The sequence below is a fragment of the Pinus tabuliformis genome, chromosome 7 (genome assembly GCF_031772625.1).
Source record: "Pinus tabuliformis cultivar Carrire ecotype Pingquan chromosome 7, CPIR1, whole genome shotgun sequence".
NCBI classification, from domain to species: Eukaryota; Viridiplantae; Streptophyta; class Pinopsida; order Pinales; family Pinaceae; genus Pinus; species Pinus tabuliformis.
The window spans coordinates 818,307,666-818,332,460 of record NC_142293.1 but is presented as its reverse complement, the minus strand read 5'-3'; the positions used below and the strand labels follow the sequence as shown (position 1 = coordinate 818,332,460).

Here is a 24,795-nt window from a genome sequence, read left to right as displayed (position 1 = left end):
CAACAACTACACCCTCGGCTAACAACAACAACCACACGATGATCCGCTCATAGATCATAGAAAGGTTTGGCCTCCACCGACAATGACCTTCACTTGTATCACACAGAATTGGCAATTTAATATTCCATCAATGCAAGAGCTCCTGCAAGAGCTCCTCCACATAAGCTTGACATCAATAGACAATGTCGCTCAATGCAAGCTCTTCAGTGGGTACATTAGTAAAGAGCGGGTAACATTGATGTATATTTTCTTCACGAGTTTGGACTGTGTTTAATACCGCTATAGTGACAAAAAGCTCAGTGATTCTACAAATTTGGTGGAGTCTTGTGAGGATAAAATTTACAACATTTGGGTTACTATAGATGCTGCATAAGAAATAAGTTAATTAATGTTCTATCCAATGCATTTTATATACATAACACATTCACTGGACGACGTGGATCATGTTTAACGAATCCGTTAAATAATGATCTACATCATGCATTTATTCATTAATAATCAACAAATTTAGGTAAAATAAAATTAAAATTCTGCATTTAATAAAGACCAAGTAAATTCTGGAATGATGAATATTTCTTAATAATGTTGAATAATTTCAAGTCTCATTTAATAAGTTGCTTAGATTTCTACAATCATACCAAAATGTTATTATTTATCTGTTAAAATGGGAGCTGAATGACTAGGTAGATTACAATTAATACTAATCAAATCACTTTTGTTTGAAAACATATATATATATACACACACATTGGTTGACTCGTGAATATAATGATATTTATTTATCCTAATTGTATAACATTATTTATTTATCTTATTTTCGCTCTTCGGTGTACCTTACATATAATTGACTTTTCCCTACTCGAAGGAGACCTCTCCTCACAATGAACTATTAGAAAAATTAGGGAGATGGGCAGAGAGAATAATTAGACACACAAATCACACACATTGTTTTATTGATCACATGAGATATAAATATAAAGGTCATATCACAATTACTTCGACACATCTAGATTATGAGTCTAACTCATCTCTAATTCATAACATAGAAATCAACAGCATCTAGACTAATGCTTGGGAACTCACAACGACAACTCACAACAACACATGGAAGCATTACTTCCAACACCCTCCTTTAATTCGTACATGAAAAACACATATTACAAAAAAAAAGATAATTTGTCTCACTGTTCTTGATCAACACTCACATCCACTTCGGAATCTCGCAAACACTGCTCTTTCACTACCACATCTTCGAGATGTCACTTGGCATCCATTTAAAATGTAACTGCATCTGATAAATGTTGATTAACATTGCAAGATAAAAACTATTCGAAACTCGGCTCGTTGGGGATTCCGCGATAAGAGCCATCAAGTAATGAACCATCTTATCGACCAACCACCATCTATCAAATATTTCACTTTCGGCTATCTGTCACTTGCTAGGATCGAGGTATGGATTCCGAATGTGTTCAAAACTTGATAAAACAACTTGACCTTTCTAACGCACAATAATTGATGTTTCGGACATCGGGGCTTCTAGTTTAAGAACCACGAACCCTTTTTATAACCAATAAAAACACAAACACCAACAGGAACTATCATAATTTATTTTTTTCTTACACAATATCCAAACCCAAAAAAAAGAAAGTCAAATATACCAATCAAACTTAAACATGCTGACGATGCCAATAATTTTTAAGTTATGACTCATAACAAACAGTCTCAATCCTAATGGTTGTGAGCCTTGCTGACGCAGAGGAAGTTGTGGTGGAAGATATTCCTTAGGCGGCCAAATCTGGCTGTGGTAGTCGGAAAGTTGGTCGGATCTGGCTGTGGCAGCGACACTATAGACTTGTTGTGTATTGGAGGTCTTCAAGCCTTGACCTTTCTAACACACAATAATTGATGTTTCGGACATCGGGGCTTCCAGTTTAAGAACCACAAACCCTTTTTATAACCAATAAAAACACAAACACCAATAGGAACTATCATAATTTTTTTTTTCTTACATAATACCCAAACCCAAAAAAAAGAAACTCAAATATACCAATCAAACATCAACAAGCTGACGATGCCAATAATTTCTAAATTATGATTCATAACTAACAGTCTCAATCCTAATGGTTGTGAGACTCGCTGACGCAGAGGAAGTTGTGGTGGAAGATATTCCTTAGGTGGCCAAATCTGGTTGTGGTAGTTGGAAAGTTGGTCGGATCTGGCTGTGGCAGTGACACTATAGACTTGTTGTGTATTGGAGGTATTCATGCTAGAGGAGGCTTTGGATGAAATTCTAGAGAATCTAATTCAGGATGACAATGATGCTTGAAGGAGCTACTGATCTGGATCTCTCTCTTTTGCTAGCAGCGTCTTTCCATAGTAGCCTAATTTTAGATCTCATGCTCCACGATCATGCCTTTACCACCAAACCTATAGAGCATATTGCAATGATTCTTATGCGGAGGCATTTTTTCTTTTCATTGTCCACAAATATTGCTACAATGATCTCAAGTCTTTGAAAACTCTATAGATTCATCGATCTGGTAGGGTTTTTACCCCTAGCATCAACCCCAATTGAACTTGGATTTCTTACACCCCGGAACAAAGCTAACAATGCACTTCTCGGTCTTGAACCTCTCCCTTAGCAAGTTTTTGATATTACAAAAGCATAATATTAACTAAGTGGCCGCTGCATTCATTTACTGTATTGGGGTTCTGATGGGATCATAATATTACATGGCTCCAATAATAATAATGTGCAGAGAATGGGAATTGATACTTAGATCGGATTGGTAAAGAGATAAAGAAACCCAAGCCCCGACTCTCAAAGCTTCTCTGAGGAGAATAGGAAACAGAGTTGGAGAAGAGTCACAAATATCACAATTGGAAAGATATTATTTTTTATGCGTGCTCTATACGTGTATGTATATAATTGAATCAATTGTACACATCTCCACTACCATTCTTTCTTATACTCAATATGCACACGCGGATTTTATTGTAGCTCTCGATTAAAGTAATATTGAATGTGAAGATTCCAGCGGCAACATCATATTGTTTATGATAGATCTTGATAATGCATCACACAACGACTTTAAAACAAATAAATCTCACAAAACTAGATTACAAGGGCTTTAACAATCCAGATCTGACCTCTCAGATTTAAGCTTTATTGCTCTGATACCATGTTAGAAAAATTGAGAGAGTGAGATCAGAGAGAGAATCATACACAACAAAAATCACACTCATTGTTTTATTGATCACAAGATATACAAATATAAAGGACATAACACACTAACTTCGACACATCTAGATTATGACTCCAACTCATCTCCAACTCATAACATAGAAATCAACAACTTCTAGACTGATGGAACTCACAACAAAACACGGAAGCATTACTTCCAACATGAACATTTCCATAATCTTTTTATCTTATGCCAGTTCATGTTTGATTATATCCTATCTAAGTTCACATTTTATCTTTATTATAGATTGTTTTTAGGAAAATATATTCTCTTTGTTTGTAATATTAATATTAATGTGGTTAATGTTTGAGTAATATGGAAGATGTTTAAGGTTAATATATTTAATAGCGGGTAAACCAGATATATTAATAATATATGACTTAGTAAAAATCAAGATGTTATGTGGGTGGGGGCCTTACTATGCTAGTGTTATCACAACGAGTTAAACATGTTCCGTAGAATTGAACTCACGTGCATTTTTAATTTTTTTCCAAACTAAGCACTAAATTGATATATGATACATGTTGTTTATAGGACAACCTACAAGCATCTCTACAATGAATTGACTATTTAAATTTATGAGAGATATCCATATCCCACCCACTTTGAATTTGAATGTATGGCATCTTGCAAAGAAGTACATATTCTTCACCATTATACACCATTCATAGCAAATAATTTTCATAATTTCTCTATCTTATGGACATTCACATTTCTACTATACTCTATATATTAAAGCAAGAGCCAAGGTGTCATGTGAGTGGGGGCCCCTACTCTTCGAACCTTATCATGACAGGACGAACATATTCCTTGAACTTGAAACCCTATGAATTTTTAAGTTGTCAAACTAAACAAAAAATTGATATATAAAACCCTTTGTTTATAAGACAATGAATATGCCTTTACACAATAATTTGACTATTTAAATTTGTGAAAAATATACATACCTACCCACTATAAATATAAATATATAACCTATCACAAAAAAAAATACATATTCTTAATCATTATAAACCATTCATATAAACTATTCATATACGACATTTTCGTAATTCATTTATCTTATACACATTCACATTTCAAACATACATTTCTACTCGCATTTCTATACTCTCGTTATCTTATATCCGTTAACATTTTTACTGCAATGTCTTTGTAACAAAACATTTCCATACTCTTTTGTCTTACTAAGATTCACATTTCTATACGCTCGTTATCTTATATACGTTCACATTTTTACTGCAATGTATTTGTAACAAAACATTTCCATACTCTTTTGTCTTACTAAGGTTCACATTTCTAGCATAAATGAATTATTTATAGCTAATAATTTGTATCATTTTTTGGGTTTTATATTCACATTCATATTTGTGCTATAAATTGTCTATTAAGAAAATGATATATATTAATAATTTTAATAAAATAATTAATATAATATAAATATTTTTATTATATATTTTATAGTAAATAATAATATATATTAATAAGCATATTTAATATTATATTAATTAATAATATATTAATAATTTTAATAAAATAATTAATATAATATAAATATTTTTACTATATTTTTTTATAGTAAATAATAATATATATTAATAAGCATAGTTAATATGATATTAATTAGTAGAAATAGTAATTGGGGTTCATTAATTAATATATTAGTGATATATTAAGATGTTCTAATTTCATATTTATGTGACGATTAATTTTTTAAAAAATCAATGTATTAGTTATAAAAGAATATTTGAATCAATTTCCATAATAAACCGAATATATATATATATATATATATATATATATATATATGTGGGGTAACTTATAATAGTTATATAAATTTATATAGATTATTAAAATATTATTAAATATGATATAATATTATAAAATTATATTTTTATAATTAAGAATAATAAATTTTAAATTTAGATCATTTAATTTTTATAAAATGATATATATATTTTAATATTAATCGAAGTAGACATAATTCAATAAACATAAAGGTGTGTGTCAATTGAGGTTATCCCGAGTGGTTGGGAGCAAGGAATAGAAACTTTCCCCACACAGGCTCAATTACAACAAGTGACATGGAATATGCTGATAGTGTTGACAATATACATATGTTTCTCATATGGAATATACAATATTGTACTTGTGAAAATCTGGGCATGTGTGTGCGTGTTAGTTATTGTTCTTTTAATATTTATATGTTCATCAAGGGTTTTGTTCGGTTGTAACATTTCTTAATGGTTATTTCAAAATGTGGCATTCATCCTGCAGTGTTAATGTTTATGTTGCAATGCAATATTCATTAATGTGATCTCACATTATGATATTCATTAAAGGTTTTATTGGATTGGGGCATTCATTACATGTGATGTCATATTGTGTCATTTGTAGAAATTAATGTGTAGATTCAATACTTCTCATGAAATTTTCTAAATCACAAGACTTGAGGCTACTCTACTCATCTACGGAAGTTAATTCACCATCAAAAGAAAGAATCATAGACATGCAAAAGGAAACATCACACATGCACAAAGATTTATCTAGGGGAAAACAACTGCTCAAAACCCCTTACTATCTATATTGCATTAATCATAGAATAGAGAAGAAATAAAATGCTTGCTCAAGCCTGAGCACACTCTACAAGTGTATAGTCTATCCCTCTTCTTGGCTGACTGAACTTGGCCCAATACTTAGCCAATTTCAAGCCTTCCCAAGCTCCTATTTCCTTGCGTTGTTCCCTTGGGAAATTGCCCCTATTTTTTAGGAATTTCATACCAAGGAATTGCACAATAGACTTAGGTCAATCTCTGACTGCATGCACCATCTGTACACATGGGAATATGCTACAACTGATAGTACGCTGCCTTGGAATCTCCATCTGAAATGGGTAACTCGAATTCTATGCATGTAACAATTATTTTGGGTTGATTGATAAGTTAATTGGTTGATCATTGATTTTGGTTGAAGTTCCACTTCCACAACTTGACCTCCACAAGTTCGTCTGACAGTTAGAATTAGTTAAATTGACAATAACTCAAATTAACTGAAATAGATTGCTAAAAATTAACTTAAATAGATTGCTAAAAATTAACAATCAATCATGTAGAACGGAACTCAAGCTTCTCCAACTCAAATTTACTGAGTTAACTGAGTGACAATAGACATGTCATTTCAGTTAATTACCTCCAAGTATTCTATTGAAATAGAAATTCAAATTTTAATCTAGTTTGACCAAGGAAAAGTCAAACTAAAAATTGTGTGACCAAAGAATTACATCCAAATTTCTAATTGAGAGGCTGAACATCAAAAACGTTTGGGTGTGAGTGAGCACATAATAAATACCTTGATAACGCTTCAATGGAATAATCTCCTTATCTCCTTGAGCACCTTGCTATGTACCTCCAAATCCTCTATGAGTCTGCTCTATGTGAATTGTCCTGTGCGAGTCGAGTATGCACTTTAGTCTCTCGCTTGGCAACCACTATAACAAAATGCAACAATAAATTCATCTACAGTTTAATTGTTGTTTGCTAAAACTACAAACGAAAACTCATTAATATACAAACTAAACTTATTAAATTTACGTGCCATTTAAAAATGGGATCAATTGGAGACGCGAGAGAAATGAGCTCCTTTAAGGAGGAATGAAATCACGTTTCTAAAAAAAATTGTTTCAAGAAACCATCCATTTATGGAGAAACTAGTTTCGTAGATTGAGAAATGAAAACGATCGAGGAAAACATAGTTTTCCATGTTGTTCCATTTTCCATATGTTTTCTTTTGGAAACAAAGGATCTTGATTTGTTTCTAGTAACATAGACTAGGTATATGCTCATCTCTATATAAATAGGCTTGCATAACCACCATAGGAATATGCTCCCCTCTCTCACTATATTGTAGGATTTTGTAGCCTAAATTAATCCACTCCCTCTGTATATAATACGCTTCCATAGCCTAACATAAATCCACTCCCTCACTATAAAATATGATTCCATAGCCTTTTAGAGGGGATCCTCTCCCATTATATTAAATTTCCATAACCTAGAAAAATAAGAGGGATCATGTCCTTTAAGACTGTTTCATTCAATAGACACATAAAACAACACCTTTTTAACTACAAAATTGATTTTTGGGGCTTGAACTTAAGTCGATTACAAATTTTGAGAATATTTTAGAATTTGACAAATAGGAGTGAGGTCAATTGTTTGACATTGTTTTATATGCTAGATTCCAATATATTATCAAAATTTGCAATCGAGATAACGATGACCATTTTTAGGTACTCACGTATTACTCTGTTTATATTTTCCTCACTCATATTTCCACTATTGTTCCTTGTATAGTTTCCATGGTTACATTGCTCCATTTGGCCCATTTTTCTTTACCTTCAAAATTGGTACTCCTTCGCCATACAATGTGTCATACAAACAATCCTTCTTCTCATCTCTCGTCTATTTCTACCTTCTTTGAGAATTGACTTTGTTAAATTCGCCCCTTCATCCACACCCAAAGATTCAAAAGTTCCTAATACAATTTTCAGTAGTCTTTGAGATTCTTGGATAGGATCCCCTTTTCATATGTACTTGGTCTTGATGAGATTATTAACCTTTCTCAATAATGATGCATGGCTTCCCTAATTTGGTCTCCTAATTAAGGCTCCATACCTTTATTGGATTTTGGTATGCTTCTCTTGGTTATGATAGAGTCAACTATTTTAAGGCTATTAGCTCCTTAAGCCTTCTAACCACATTACAAGATGAGAATCATTCTATGTATAGGGTTGTTAAATGTAGTTAGGTTGGCTCCAAACTCATGGCTTATTGCATCCAAGTATATCCTTTTCCACCATCGATCTCATTAGTCCAACCAATGGTTCCCCTTGGTCAAACATTGCAATCTCATCCTCTCTAGCCTTTATCTCTATTCCCTATGTTAGCTATTTCCATGCCACTAAAACACACTTACCCTCTTCATAGTCCAATAAACATTATCACACATGTATTTCTTCCCCAAAAAAATAAAAAATACATTGGGAACCTGAACCTTTAATTTCTATAGATTTTACTCAATTATATACCATATAATCCCATAATGACTCAATGCATCATGCATTTTGTCTCCATTTTACAAACCTATTGTATGTTGATATTGTGGACTAAGGAGCATCTTTTTATAGTTTTGATTCTTCTTTCTTGATTATATTCTAACTATTCAACAATCTTAGCCATGCAAATCCTTTGAAGGTTCTGCATGAGTTGAATGTGGATGATATTGCAATGACTTATATGGTTTGCAACTTAGCATCTGGGACATAGATTGGTATATTTGTCATTGGTGGATGTCACATGATGTGATGTGATGGTGTGTGTACCAAACCATTTGTTGAGTAACCAATTCATTCAAATACAAATGAGTTGAATAACATGTCTTCCATGATCCCTGATCCCATTGATTAAGCAGACACCACTAAGGATGGCCATAGTCACAGTGTGGCACATTTCATCTTGTTGACATGATTATTGTGAGTATGCCGCTCTCCACACATACCACCTTAATTGTGTGGAGCAAGCAATGTTATGTCCACAATGAGGGCATCTATGGTGCAATCGTTCTGCAAGTCAGTTTGATAGTGTTTGAAGATTTGCTTGAATGTATGAAAAGTGAACATTGCTCTCTTCTTTGACTTGATCAAAATATATACACATAAAGGTAGCAATCATGATCAAGCGCTTAGAATACTCTTTGGGATGCATTCTTTCCAATATTGGCCTGCAATGTTGAGTTTTCACTTTGATTTTGAAATGGTTCATATGTTGTACTTCATGGCTCCTAAGATCTCCATATTTCTGGTCTTTGATTGCTCTTAATAAAGTTCATTGTCAATGGGGCATTGGGCAAAATGGATGTTGTATATTCACTATGGTTTAAGATGAACAAACAAAGATGTTCTGCAAATTAAATCACAAATGGAACACTGATGGAGCATCTTTGTAGCTAAAGGGAGGAGGACTTAGATCTCTTTAAGAACATGATTAAATATGTTTTCCATCTAGACATTGTGCCTTTTAGCAAACTAATTTCTAGCCTTAACAAGGAGACTATTGAAACATTAATTCAAATTTTTAGAAGCAAAAATGTGATGTAACAAAGCTATTCAACATATTATTACACTAAGATTGTAGTTGCAGTTGTAGATTCTATATCTTGATTTAAGCTCCGATACCAATTTGTTGGTAAGAGAGCTCTGATACCAATTTGTTGGTAAGATAGAGGAGACAAAACAAATAATTCACACACAAATCATACGAGTTGCTGCTCTTCTATTGATCACACAAAACTTGATTCTTACAATGAACCCGATGAAAGGCATTTAAGCGTTACCAACTAGCGACCGGCCTAAAATATCTTAACATACATATACACTTAACTTAGTTAACTCACGCTTTAAATATAGACTACACTTAACTCTTTATCCATCACTCAACTTGACTCAACGCTCAACACTCAACACTTAGTTAAAATTGACTCTCTAAATTTAACTAACTCCACATACTAGAGTAATTACAATTTCTAACATATTATTACACTACGATCGTAGTTGTTCGCAGAAGCAAATCCTACCAGCACTCGGCAGCGTCAATCAATTACTTTTCTACGGTTTTCATTGCAGTAGCGAAGTTGCAGAAATTTGTGTCAGATGAACCACCTTCCTTAACTGCAGCAATCACACTCTCCCTCAAGTTCATCACTCTTCTCTTCATCTCTGCACCTTCCTCACCCATCACTGCTCTCTCCACAGCCCTCTTAATCTTAGTCCTGTCGATTATTGATGTTCCACTCTCAGTAGATGCAGTGTTTTCCTTAAGAAAAGACAAGCCAATTTTCCAGACATGGACTATATAACTTTGGTTCACAAACTGATCTGCAAAATAAGGCCAGCATAACATGGGCACCCCTATGGTGATGCTCTCCAACGTTGAATTCCATCCACAATGTGTCAAAAAACAAGCAATGGAAGGATGAGAAAGTACCCTCAACTGCGGACGCCACAACACCAGACAACCTCGCTGGCTCCGTTTGTTGAAATTGTAATTTCAACCGCTGCAACAGTTGAACCGTGCAACATTTAATTCCCGAAAACAGCTAGACTTCATCACACCGCCTTTCATCAGTTGGTGGTATTCTCCAGAGGGGACGCGATAAAACATAGGGCTGACACGTGTCCACAGTACTTTTCCAAAAACCACTTTTTATCGGGAGGTAACATTCGTTTGGTTTGATCGAGCGATAGTCGTTCGATTAAAATGAAGGTGTGAAGCCGTTGATTGAAGTCAAAGATGCATACATGCCTGAACATGGAGTTCGCGTGAAATTTTTATTTTGACATCCCGTTCTGTCAGCAAAGAAATTCAATGAAATTTAATGGTGATTGGCAGATTGTAGGTAGAAGTTTTAATTATATTGTTTTTTTTTACTTACGGAAGTATGGCGTAGTAAACACATGTAAGTTTTTTTATTTTGTTGCATATGCAATGTAATTTTTAGTTAGTTGTTTTTATTATTCGTGCATGTAATGTGAGGGAAGCACGGAGTGAAACACACAGCAGTGTGAACATAGAAGAACAGAGGCAGCGGTGATTTTTTTTTTTGTGGAGCACATGCATTGAAATGCATAGCAATGAAATGTAATGTGAAGAATGGATATGTAAAAGAAATTTTTCTTACAGCAGTAAATGTAAGATTTTGTTTTTACACAGTAGTGAATGTAATTTTCTGTAGTTGAAGTCTGTTTTTACAGCAGTGAATGTAAAAGAGATTTTTACACACAATAGTGTAAAATCTCAGGAGGAGATAGAGTAATTTTTGTTGAAATGTTCTTGGTGAATCCCTATGAGAGAGAGGAATAAATTTGTAACCAAAGTTGTCTCTGATTAATGAATACAAAGCTTTTGTGGGTGTGTGTAATACTCTGTTCTCATAAAATAATTTGTTTGTAGCTTCCCTGTGTTAAGATCCTGTGCAAAAACAGAGCATCATTCTCTGTTCAGTCATTTTGTTTTGGAATTTACCAAAAAATTCCCAACAGTGGTATCCGAGCTTATCTAGGCTCTTTAAAGGTGTCAAAGAAGCTAAAGGAAGGATTCTTGCTGCAGCAGCTTCTCCAGTAGAGTGAAGACTCAGTCAAGAAAGGATCCAGGTATTTCTCAGATTAGTTTTTTGTGTTGCTGAAGAAACAGTCAGTTACTTTAAATACACAGTCAAGAATTTGAAGCATAGTTTAGAGTGCAAGGAATGGCTAGCTCCAACACCAGCACTAGTATGGGTATTTTTAATACTCAGCTCCCACAGTTTAATGGGAAAAACTATGACTATTGGGCAATAACCATGAGAGCCCTGTTTGCCTCACAAGATTTATGGGAACTTGTTGAATATGGATTTGAAGAACCAGCAGATGAAGAAGAGTTTAATAAATTGACACAGGCAGAGAAAGATTTGTTGAAGAGCAATAAGAAGAAGGATTCAAAAGCCCTCGTATTTTTATCAAGCAGTGCATGAGAGTGTGTTTCCAAGGATAGCAGTAGCCAAGTCATCCAAAGAAGCATGGCAAACCCTCAAGACAGCCTATCAAGGCATGGAGAAAATGCAGACAACAAAACTACAGTTGCTGAGGAGAGATTTTGAGAACCTGTGCATGAAGGAGTCAGATAATATTGACTCATTCTTCACACATGTGATTGGTCTGGTCACATAGATAAGGACTCATGGAGAAGTTCTTGAAGAAAGGAGGATTGTGGAGAAACTATTGAGGATCCTACCCTCAAAGTTTGATGTGATTGTCACCACCATCGAAGAGACAAAGGATCTCTCAAACTTTTCAGGTGATGAACTTCATGCATCACTGATAACACATGAGCAGAGATTGAGTAGAAATGAAAACTCATCCCTAGAGCAAGCCTTCAAGACCCAAATGTCCTTTGGAAGAGGAAGAGGTCAAGGCAGAGGAAACAAGAGAGGAAGAGGCAGAAGCCAAAACAAAGGTGGAAGGAACAGTCCAGCAAATGCTCAAGGAAGAGGCAGCAATCCAAATCAGAACCAAGGCCAAGGCAGTAGTCAACAAAGTGGAAAACATCATGCTCAAGGACAAAGGTATGAAAAATCCAATGTCCAATGTTATTATTGTAAAAAATATGGGCATTATGAAAATGAATGCAGCAAGAAGCAGCATGATATGAATAATAGATCTAGTGCAAATATCACTAGAGAAAATATCAGCCAAGATAATGTGCTTTTAGCTTGTAACATGGCTGAAACAAACAGTGATGATATATGGTTTCTAGACTCTGCTTGCAGCAACCATATGACAGGAGACATAGCCCTCTTTTCTACTTTAGATCAAAATGTGAAATCACAAGTCACACTTGGGACTGATAGTAAAATTTCTGTTATGGGAAAAGGAGAAGTAAAAATATTTACAAAGAAAGGTGAAAAGAAAAGCATAGCAGATGTCTATTATGTTCCTGGAATGAAATGTAACCTCTTGAGTATTGGACAGCTTGTTCAAAAGGGGTGCAATGTCTTCTTTGAGAATGATGTATGCACCATCATGGATATAGCACCCAGCAAAAGATGTATTGTTGAAGTGAAGATGACAAGGAACAGGATGTTCCCTCTCAGAATAATGGCAGATTTGAAAAATAAAGAAGTAATTGTAGTAGTTACCCAAGAGGCTTTCCAAAGCATACCAAAGGATGAAAATTGGTTGTGGCACTTGAGATTTGGACATCTCAATTTTGGAGTTCTTAACTTGTTGAGTAGAAAATCAATGGTAAGAGGATTACCATTGATAGAGAAATCGGACAGCCTTTGTGAAGGTTGTATCTTGCAGAAACAACACAGAGAAAATTTTCCATCAGGGAAAAGCATAAGGGAAAAAGCACCCTTAGAGATTGTCCACTCAGATTTATGTGGACCGATGCAAACTCCATCACTAGCAGGCAGCCAATATTTTCTAACATTCATTGATGATTTCACTAGAAAGACTTGGGTTTATTTTCTAAGGAACAAAAGTGAAGTGTTTGAAAAATTTCGAAATTTCAAAGAACTTGTAGAAAATGAAAGCGTGCTGCATATCAAAGTTTTGAGAACTGATAGAGGAGGTGAGTATATCTCCAAGGAATTCCTACGATTTTGTAGAGAAAATGGAATTCATAAGAAATTTACAGCTAGGTACACCCCGCAGCAAAATGGAGTTGCTGAGAGGAAGAACAGGACAATCATGGATATGGTGAGGAGTATGATAAAGGCAAAGCATTTGCCAAATGATTATTGGGCTGAAGCTGTACATTGTGCAGTATACATTTTGAATAGGTGTCCTACAAATGCAGTCATGAACAAAGTGCCGGAAGAAGCATGGAGTGGGAGAAAGCAAGGAGTCACCCACATGAAAGTTTTTGGTTGTGTGGCTTATGCACACATTCCAGATCAGCTAAGGAGGAAGTTGGACAGCAAAGGGGAGAAATGTATTTTCATTGGATACAGTGAGGAATCCAAAGCTTACAGTTGTATATCCCATCTACCAAGAATTTTTTTGTGAGCAGAAATGTTCAATTCATTAAGGAGGAAGCTTGGGATGGAAGCATAGAGAAAACAGTGAATGCTAAAAACTGTTTGTCTCATGATGAAAATGATGAGAAGATGGCTGAAATACATCCCCAAATAGCAGCGCCAACACAAGGACAGCATGAGACACCCTTGAGGAGAAATGAAAGTGCTTCTACAAGCACACCACAAGGAGGAAATTCAAGTGCTTCTTCAAGGACTTGCACACCAAATGAAATAGGTAAGAAGTTCATAAATTTAAGTGGCATTTATGATGAAGGTATGAATTCTTTGTTTGCTTTATATTTTCATGTTGATGACCCTATTCATTTCGAAGATGCAATTAAGGATAGGAAATGGATAGAAGCTATGGATGAGGAGATTAATGCCATAGAAAGAAACAAGACATGGGATTTGGTTGAACTACCAAAAGGAAAAGAAGTCATTGGAGTTAAATGGGTCTACAAGGCCAAGAGTAATGATGAAGGCAAAATAGAAAGACACAAGGCAAGGCTGGTTGTCAAAGGATACAAACAGCAGTATGGGAGAGACTATGAGGAAACTTTCGCACTAGTTGCTAGAATGGAAACCGTGAGAGCAGTGCTGTCCATAGCGGCACAAAACAAGTGGAAAGTTTACCAAATGGACGTGAAGTCAGCATTCCTAAATGGAGTGTTAAAGGAAGAGGTCTACATTGAACAACCTCTAGGCTATGAAAAGAAAGGCCAAGAGCACAAAGTGTGCAAATTGAAGAAAGCTCTTTGTGGGCTAAAGCAAGCACCAAGAGCATGGTACAGTAGGATAGACTCCTATCTACTGGAAAATGAATTTGCAAAGTGTGAGGGAGAACCCACACTCTACATCAAAGAAAAGGATGGTAAAATTTTAATTGTTGTGTTATATGCTGATGATGTTATTTTCACAGGTAATGATGATCATCTTATTGAAAATTTCAAAACAGTCATGAAAGAAGAATTTGAAATGACTGACATGGGTTTGCTGAGATATTTCTTAGGAATAAAAGTAGATCAAAATGAAAATGGAATTTTTATTTGATGCAGGAGCATCGGAACTAGCCAACAATGTGGAAAATTGTCCACATGTTGTGGCTTGACAAAGTGAATTTCATTTACTGTTGATTTTAGTATTACTATGAGAGTCGATTTCATAATCAGTTTGTTATTATAATAAGTGAAATCGCTCCATTTAGTGATAAGATTTGTTAGGCGCATCAAAATATTTCTGTTAGAATTAATTTATGGAAGATTACCTTATCTATTTGTTAGAGTAATTAGTGGAAAATATATAGAGAAATTGTAACCAGCGAGGGGATTCTGCGTAGAAGAACTGGCCATGGAGCGATAGTTCAGAGAGTGAGAAGTTCGTGTGAGTTTTAATTGGACTGTACGTAGTAGAAGTTATTTTTATCATGTATGCAATTGGGTCCATAAATCTCGCCTTGGCACCGTGGAATCCACAACAGCATCGAAACAAATCCTTACCACTAGACATATTCGGTAACTATTATAACAGGAGTTAAAGAAGGGGCGATTCTAGTGGAAATTATTTGTAAACTGAAGGTCTCTGACAGTTAATACCTTGGAGCATATCAACGCCAATTCCTCGTGGGCAATCTTGGTTCAGATCGCATGAAATCTAATAAATTGTTATATATATATATGTTATATATTTGTTTTGACCGCCGATTGTGGCAAATATAGTTGTGTTGGACCGGAATATCAGTCAATCGACATACACATATATCGAACCTGTATTAATGAGTTGGGGAAAGGCGAATATGGGTGTGAAAATAAAAATCCAACTGAAATATGGTTGGTATATGTATTCATTGGAAAATTGCGGTCGAAGGGGGAATAGGGAGAGATCGGCAACGTTTTTTTTAAAAAAACATTTCATTGTCATATGTTTTAAAAAAAAAAATAGTAATCTATGGTCTGCATTCTCGATGAAATGTAGAAGGAATTCTACAGATTAAAGGCGCATTTTGTAATTGTGTGTTATAGCCTTGAATTGGCTAGTCGGTCGATAGATAGTGATATTTTTTTTAATGATTACATACTGAAACCTTTATATGCCTGAAGCTGTTTTAAAACAACGTTTTAAGTTGTTCTTTTATTCAGATAATCATATCTGCGAATAAGGACCTGCATTTTCAAATACAAAATGGACGGAAATGTTTTTTTGCTTTGTTTAAAACCAGTGGCTGTTATCTGATATATGATATAAAATAAATATATGGCTGCGCCCTATATGAAACAAGAAAGGAATCCAGTTCCTATGTTTGAGTTGAAACATAATTTCTATTTTGGTATTCGGCATTTTAGAAGTGGATTGGATTGATTTGTATGCTTAAGATACAAGTGGAGTGCACTCAGAGTTTCAGGTGCATTATTATCTCACAAGCAAAATATGTAAATGAAGTGTTGGAAAGATTTAATATGCATGACAGCAAGGCAGCAATCACTCCCACAGTGATGGGATTAAAACTCAGCAAAGAGGACAACAACAAGGATTTTGATCCTAGTTTGTACAAGAGCATAGTTGGCAGCCTCATGTATTTGACTGCAACTAGGCCAGATATATTGTTTGTTGTTAGTTTAATTTCCAGATTTATGGAGAGGCCAAAAGAAACACATTGGCAGGCAGCAAAAAGAATCCTGAGGTATGTTAAAGGTACCAAAAGGTTTGACATTTTATATACTATCTCAGAATGTTGAGATTTAGTTGGATACACTGATAGTGATTGGGCTGGAAGTGTAGATGATCGGAAAAGCACATCCGGTTATATTTTTCACATGGGTTCAGGAGCTATTTCATGGGCTTCTAAAAAACATCCTATTGTAGCATTTTCTACAGCAGAGGCGGAATATGTGGTAGCTACAGCAGCAGCATGTCAAGTAGTTTGGATGAGAAGAATGTTAAGGAGCTTAGGCCAAGAGCAGGCAAAAGGAACGGTAATTTTTTGTGGCAATAGCTCAGCTACTGCATTATCCAAGAATTCGGTGTTTCATAAGAGAACGAAACACATTGATACAAGGTTTCATTACATCAGGGAATTGGTAAGAAATGGAGAAATTGTTTTAAAACATTGCAGGACTCAAGAGCAGGTTGCAGACATTCTGACAAAGCCATTGGACCACAAAAGTTTTCTATTTTTCAGGAAGTGTTTGGGCATGACTGATAACCCAGTAGTTGAAATTAAAGGGGAGTGTTGAAATTGTAATTTCAACCGCTGCAACAGTTGAACCGTGCAGCATTTAATTCCCGAAAACAGCCATACTTCATCGCACCGCCTTTCATCGGTTGGTGGTATTCTCTGGAGGGGACGCGATAAAACATAGTGCTGACAGGCGTCCACAGTACTTTTTCAAAAACCACTTTTTATTGGGAGGTAACATTCGTTTGGTTTGATCGAGCGATAGCCGTTCGATTAAAATGAAGGTTTGAAGCTGTTGATTGAAGTCAAAGATGCATACAAGCCTGAACATGGAGTTCGCGTGAAATTTTTGTTTTAACCGCCGGTTCTGTCAACAAAGAAATTAAATGAAATTTAATGGTGATTGGCAGATTGTAGGTAGAAGTTTTAATTATATTGTTTTTTTTTTACTTACGGAAGTATGGCGTAGTAAACACATGTAAGTTTTTTTATTTTGTTTCATATGTAATGTAATTTTTAGTTAGTTGTTTTTATTATTCGTGCATGTAATGTGAGGGAAGCGCGGAGTGAAACACACAGCAGTGTGAACATAGAAGAACATAGGCAGCGGTGAATTTTTTTTTGTGGAGCACATGCATTGAAATGCATAGTAAAGAAATGTAATGTGAAGAATGGATATGTAAAAGAAATTTTTCCTTACAGCAGTAAATGTAAGATTTTGTTTTTACACAGTAGTGAATGTAATTTTCTGTAGTTGAAGTCTGTTTTTACAGCAGTGAATGTAAAAGAGATTTTTACACAGCAGTGTAAAATCTCAGGAGGAGACAGAGTAATTTTTGTTGAAATGTTCTTGGTGAATCCCTCTGAGAGAGAGGAAGAAATTTGTAACTGAAGTTGTCTTTGATTAATGAATACAAAGCTTTTGTGGGTGTGTGTAATACTCTGTTCTCAGAAAATAATTTGTTTGTATCTTCCCTGTGTTAAGATCCTGTGCAAAAACAGAGCATCATTCTCTGTTTAGTCATTTTGTTTTGGAATTTACCAGAAAATTCCCAACACCGTTGGATGCGCTCCACAAACCCTAGAGGGAAGGCAGCCTCGCTACCTTGTACCAGATCAGGGTGCACAACCCAAAGAAATGGTCTTTCCGTGGCCTCCAACACAAGTGCAAGTTGCTGGAACTGTGTCTCGCTTAACACACTCAAGCTGCCAAATGAGACGTAGATCGAAGACTGCCTAAACTGCTTATCCAACCAATCCAAGCATTCGCCATCTTCGGCCCAAAATCCTGTTGTGATTTCCAATCGGAGTCTTGAGTTCGAATTGAGAAGGGAAGAAGGAACCAAGCGACCTATTGGACAGACTGAACCTCCGTTCTCGACCACACTGCTGATGGCGGGGTCTTCCAGATGATGGAAGGAATTGCAGATGACCCAATCGATTTCCCACACACTCTCCATGTGTCGATTTGTGAAGTGGAAAAATAATTCATGTTGAGAGTCATTGAAACCGGCAGCCCATGGAAGATGTGCAGAGCAGACAGGTGGCATGGAGGGGAGGTATTTCACCATTTTAAAGTCCTTTGTAACTCCTACAGAGGCCTCAATTAATAAATACAATTTTGGCAATCAATTCATACACTATAATTACAAGGTTCATGAAATTAACATAATAATTAACTGTAAGCATACCGTTTGAGGGAATGATTTGGGATGAAACAAGGGATGGAATATTAAAGAGCAGTGCATAGGTAGCAGTAAGAGATGTCCAAAGAGCGACCCTTGGAATGTGGTGGCGTTGAGCAATCTCTAGTGCCTGTGACGTTATAATGTCTACTACCAGGTAGACACTTGAATCATTATCCTCCTCTTCGATTTGGTGAATGAGGTTATCAAGAAATGGGATAATCACGTTTTCTGTGACATCACATAGCTTGGCAAAGTCGGTGCGAGTATCATTGGAAGGAAGGCCATCGGGGACGACCACGGAGCCGATCATCGTGTGGTTACTCAAACTGGTTTTGTTAGCCTCTGGTATGCGAGAATGGTTATAATCTGTATTCACAAAACTGATAAAGAATCCCTCGTCCACAAGCTTGAGGGCCACCTGCATCATGGGATTTATGTGGCCTTGCGCAGGAAAAGGAACCAGAACCGCATGGTGTCGTTGCTTGCTGCAATTGATATCCATTATTGCTTCCTTTCTCAATGCCACGATGCTGCCTCTGTTTCTAACACAACACTTTCTTTACCCTGAATTTTCACAAAGTTTGAAGAAGTGAGGCCGTAGTCGTTTTTATTATTGTTAGAAAGAATAATAAAAATCATTTACCCGATTTGCCATAGTCATAATTTCTTTCTCTTGCACAGATACCCTCTCGCAACGCACTCAAAACACGTTAGCAAACCTTTGTCATTAATGGAATGAATGTGGCTGATGTGATTAAGAAATAATTATACAGTTTACGGGCTTCATGCCTTTATTTTTAAAATTTAATTATGCTGCCCTTTCAAAACTTATATTGCTCTTTGAAAACTCATTCCAAAGCAGAAGGGATCTGTCTCTATATCTACCATTCTTCACTGCTCTTTGAAAACTCATTTCAAAGCAAAAGGGATCTGTCTCAATATCTACCATTCCTCACAAGCAGTCGTTTCAAAGAAAACCCAAGGAAATATAATAATATCATATAACTTTTGGAAAATACCAAAAATGAATATAACTAGGGTTATATGGTAGTTAATCCTTTAAGCTTAGTTAAAATATAGCTAAATTAAAGTAGAAATCAGTCAAAACATAAAAATTAAAATTTTTAAAATGTTATAATTAATTGTTGAATTGAGGCTTTGTGATCCATAAAAGTTGTAAGAAGAACTTCGGCGTAAATCACATGTAGAAAGACCTTTGTTGACGCGTTTCAAACCAACCAGTGTGGTTCATTGTCAGGACAAGTTGAAGAAACAAATCCAGCTTTGCATGTTAAATAGTCAGAGCAGAGCATCCAACGACTATCTTGACCAACGACTAATTTTGACTAAGGGACCAGAGTCATAAAGTCATTTATATAATTTAAAGGAAGTTAGTTATATTCGGTGACCATACCCTTAATATATATATAATTTTTTTATAAATAAAATAATTTAAATTGGTGCTTAAGTTAATAGTTAATTAAACTGCGCTGTTCTCCCTATTTGTGGATGCCCGGGTAGTGGATCCGTCCTTTCTTTGTAGCGGATTCAGAACCCTCAAGCATATTGCGGATCTCTGAGTCCATGTTCCTGATCGCGCACACTCCAGCGTGGTCTTGATTTCATCGAATCGGTTGGCTTTGGAGGATTCGTTCCTCTTGCGGTGGATTGTCTTTATAGATGCGGGTTTTTGGACTGCGTTTCATTGATTTGTGATTTTTTGGAGGAGTCTCTCCTTCCTGCGAAGGCTTGCACTGTCAGCAAGCTAGTTTTAAGTTGAGGCTCTCCCCGCTTGCAGGCGGTTGCAGCCATGGCGTTTTGCTTACTTACTCTATGTAACTCCTTTTTTTTCAAATAAAAAGATGGACTTTTTTCGTGGGAAAAAAATAGTTAATTAAAAAGTTATCATTTAATAATTAAAAATTGAAATTAAATAGGATTTAGTCATATGGAAGACCTTTCTTTGAATAAAAATATATATAAGGTATTTTTAAGATAATAGTTAGTTAGAATAAATATATATTATAACGAGAAAAAATAAAAATAAATAAATAAATAAATAAATAAATAATGATAATATATATATATATATATATATATATATATATATAAGTATACCTATATATATAAAAAAGGAGGATATTAATTAAGATTAAAAAAAACGACATAAAATAAAAAGAAGGAGAAGGACAGGAAAAAGCCAATAAAAACCACAGAGCAAGAAGGATAAATCCTAGGAGGAAGGAAGGCTCCAGGGGGAGCAACGAAAGCTTGAAAAAGATACAAAAAGGGGGGTGGGGGGGGGGGGGGCAGGAAACGAAAGACTAACACGAAAGGGCAGGGATCCGAAAGCTTGAAAAATATACAAAAAGGGGGCGGAGGAAACGAAAGACTAACACGAAAGGGTAGGGATCCAACATCTACTGATTTTCCCCATCATCTCTATTGAGATTGTTGGGCCTTCTTTCAATCTCAATAGTTTTTTTTTTTTTTTTAATCTTAATTAATATCCTCCTTTTTTTATATATATAGGTATACTTTTATATATATATATATGTATTATTATCATTAATTAATTAATTATTTATTCTTAATTTTATTTTATTTTATTTATTTAGTTATTTATATATTTTATTTTATTTTATTTTTATTTATGATTATTTTTTTTTTTCAACCAACTTTTACCTTTAATGGCTAAGTTCTTAATTAAATTTATTTATTTATATTTTTATATATTTATTTATGTATTTTTATTTATTTTAGTTTTATTATTATTTATTTATTTATTTTTATTTTTATTTTTGTTTACTTATTTATTTATTTTTTTCTGTTATATATATTTATTCTGACTAACTATTATCTTAAAGATACCTTATATATATTTTTATTGAAAGAAAGTTCTTCCATATAACTAAATCCTATTTAATTTCAATTTTTAATTATTAAATTATAACTTTTTAATTAACTATTAACTTAAGTACCAATTTAAATTATTTTATTTATAAATTTTTTATATATTAAGGGCATGGTCACCAAATATAACTAACTTCCTTTAAATTATATAAATGACTTTATGACTCTGGTCTCTTAGTCAAACATAGCCGTTGGTCAGGTTAGTCGTTGGAGGCTCTGCTCTGACTATTTAACATGAAAAGCTAGATTTCTTCAACTTGTCCTAACGATGAACCACACTAGTTGGTTCAAAACGCGTCGACAAAGGTCTTTCTACATGTGATTTATGCCGAAGTTTTTCTTACAAAACGTTATAATTAGATTAATTTTAAATTGTAATTAAATGTATTATTAAAATTTGTAAACTAACATTATTTGTATTGCAATATAGAAATAATTATTAATAATTTACTTTTGGCTTTTTATTGTTTGTGAATATGGTTTTATGGAAATCTTATTATTAGACCTCAGTATAGAGGTCCTATCATAAATTTATATTATACCTTGGTTTGCGAATATGAGAAATTTTTAATTTATGCTTATTATAAACATCTTATTATTTTGAGCCTGATTCATTCATTGATAGTCTAAGATCTACCATATGTGGTTAAGTTTGCACAAAGCCTAAGTGATCCCTGTCTACCCTTTAAAAATATAATATAAAAAAAAATTTCTCTGTCACATACCATTAATAAATTGTTTTCAATTACATATTTGATTTTAAATAACAGTTTTAAATTACATATGTGATTTTAAATAATATATATTTTTATTAGATTATATTAATCATTAACCATTTTTATAAATAGAAATATACAATGATTATACTCATTAGCAATAATATTATCACATTCCCGAAACAAATTGTAATAGGAAAAAATATAAAATTACAATAATTTTATTGCTTTCTCAAAAAATCTAAAACCAACATAATATAAAATTTCAATGTTGCTATATTATTTTTTAATATAAATATAACATAAAATTTCAATAATATTATCACCTTTCTAAAAATTTCAATAATATTATCACCTTTCTAAAAAATTGTGAAACAAACCTAATATACATTTTCAGTACTACTAAATTATTTCAACCCACCATAATCCTCAAATTTGATGACTATTTTGCCACCTTCAACACAGATTGGATAGTATAAATATAATTTAAGATTTCACAGTACTAAATTATTTTGCTACATAAAAATAAAAGTTCAACTCAGAATTACACTCGAAACAAATTGAAATTATAGAAAATTATTTTCTCATTAATATAATGGCCAGTACGTAACCATTTCTCAAGTCGGAACGCATAATCAGTCACATGGTATGGGGTCCATACACACATTAATTTCAAATATAGCACGAGTATAACGAAAAAACTCTCCAGCGAATGAACACTAGAAGCCGAGTGTCTATGTGATTTCAAGAAATTTTCACGTTGTGATGGTGAGAGGCAGTATGCATCCTAAATGCTCAAGCAGCTTCCTGTATATATATTGATGTGATTTCTGTAATTTTTAGTTAATTAATAGAGGTAATGGGCACATTAAGAGAGGTAATGCACAATAACATGTTTAACTTGATATCCATTCAAGTTCAATATAATAGATTAAATTATTTTAAAACAATCATATATTTCAATGTGTAATGTTATACTTTAGAATTTTTTGCAATTTTTTTTGTTCAAACCCAAACTAATATGGGTTTGACAAAAAACCCAATGCAATATCGACTGCCTTGCGGCACGGATAATACTATCACGAACTTTTAATCCAAGAGGCCTTGATCAGTGGAATTACACAACCTATGGTGATTATCCAAATTCGTTGTATAAAGTATATCTAAGTGTTACTGAGTGGTAGTCGTGTTATGTAATCATTTTGCAAGTCGAGTGGGACTATCCTTTTTATAGTTGAAGACTTGACTGAGATCTTGATAATTGCATTTTATTCCTTGAAATTTATACATCAGTTCAGTCGGAGAATCTACAGGGATTGCATTGACTATATTTATTATCTACCTAAACCTTATGAACTCCTGCTGACTATTAATTCCTCCCTGACTCACACCGATGACTCCTCGTCATATGAACATGGACGGATGACTTCGTGATTTTCTAACACCTCCCTTAATCATTACCTATACTTTAGCTTTCATGCCGGTCTCAGTCTCAGCTAGGCTTACAACGGTACATTAAAAATTTGATAACAAAGCTTTCATTTTTGCCTTCTTGCTAAAGGGTCCATGCTTGTTCATTTGTTGGTGTAGTTTCATCTTCACCTTTCTTGATTTCCTTATGAGCTCCTTCAAATGCTCTTTTCTTACGTACTTAACATCAGAAACCTCTTCCGGATTAGGATGCAAGGCAACATCCCGAATAATGAAAACAAGGTAATCCAATTCATGCTCTCCCCACTTTCCATGAGAAGGAGCCTTATAAAGTATGTGACCAAGTGGCACAAACTGCCCGATTGGATCATCTTCTACAACAATGCCTAGTTCATCATACAACTTCCTTTGGGCTGCATTTCTGACCCCTAAATTGTTCTCCTCAATGAGCTTAGACTCCTTGTAAAGAGGATGGCTGCAACAAGTGTTTGACCATACTAAAGGGAATGTTACCTTTGTTGAAGAACATCGCCGAAGAAGAAATTTATATTATGTATTGAATAGAAACACACTGAAAGCTCTATGCAATAGATCCTCTGAATCTATTTTCTCCATCAACTGACAATTGTATTTTGAGTCATGGCTAATGACATGATCCTCTTCATCCACCAAAATGCACTCATCTTCGAACATGAGTGACCTTTGAACAACATCCATGGTCATATCCTTCACTGTCACAATGATCTTAGAAGTAGATCCAATCAAATTTCTAACAATTGGGTTTTGGGAGAAGCAAGTTCTGCCCTCAAGGATTGCAGGAACATGTGGAATAGATTGCACCTCCTAATATTCATGGTCATCAATAAAACCATTTTTTTATCGAATAATTCTTTTGAATAAAAAATACGACCTGAATCAAATTACCTGACCTAAAAATACTTCCGAATAGAGGATTATCAAAAATACCAATGTAAAAAATGCTTGAGAAAATATTTATCCCACTCATTGAACTCATTGAC

The 24,795-nt window shown here is 34.3% G+C and overlaps 1 protein-coding gene and 1 pseudogene across 1 annotated transcript; both read right to left on the bottom strand.

The window, feature by feature from the left end:
* Window positions 1–9,895: 9,895 nt before the first annotated feature.
* On the bottom strand, window positions 9,896–19,218 carry LOC149250109 (UDP-glycosyltransferase 83A1-like). Its single transcript, XM_089453554.1, has 3 exons — window positions 18,720–19,218; window positions 18,088–18,619; window positions 9,896–10,322 (listed from the first exon to the last, which is right to left on the bottom strand). The coding sequence occupies exons 1-3, from the start codon at window positions 19,216–19,218 to the stop codon at window positions 9,896–9,898; spliced, it is 1,458 nt and encodes a 485-aa protein (XP_089309680.1).
* Window positions 19,219–22,839: 3,621 nt separating this feature from the next.
* Window positions 22,840–24,493, bottom strand: LOC149250108 (isopentenyl-diphosphate Delta-isomerase I pseudogene; annotated as a pseudogene).
* Window positions 24,494–24,795: the final 302 nt, after the last annotated feature.

What these genes read in the sequence shown, in the direction of transcription:
- LOC149250109 (XM_089453554.1), bottom strand. Translation starts at nt 19,218, where the DNA reads ATGGATATCAATTGCAGCAAGCAACGACACCATGCGGTTCTGGTTCCT. An exon ending in CCAAATCATTCCCTCAAACG is followed by an intron (nt 18,620 to 18,719) that starts GTATGCTTACAG and finishes AGGCCTCTGTAG; the next exon opens with GAGTTACAAAGGACTTTAAA. An exon ending in TTTGTGGAGCGCATCCAACG is followed by an intron (nt 10,323 to 18,087) that starts GTGTTGGGAATT and finishes CAACAAACGGAG; the next exon opens with CCAGCGAGGTTGTCTGGTGT.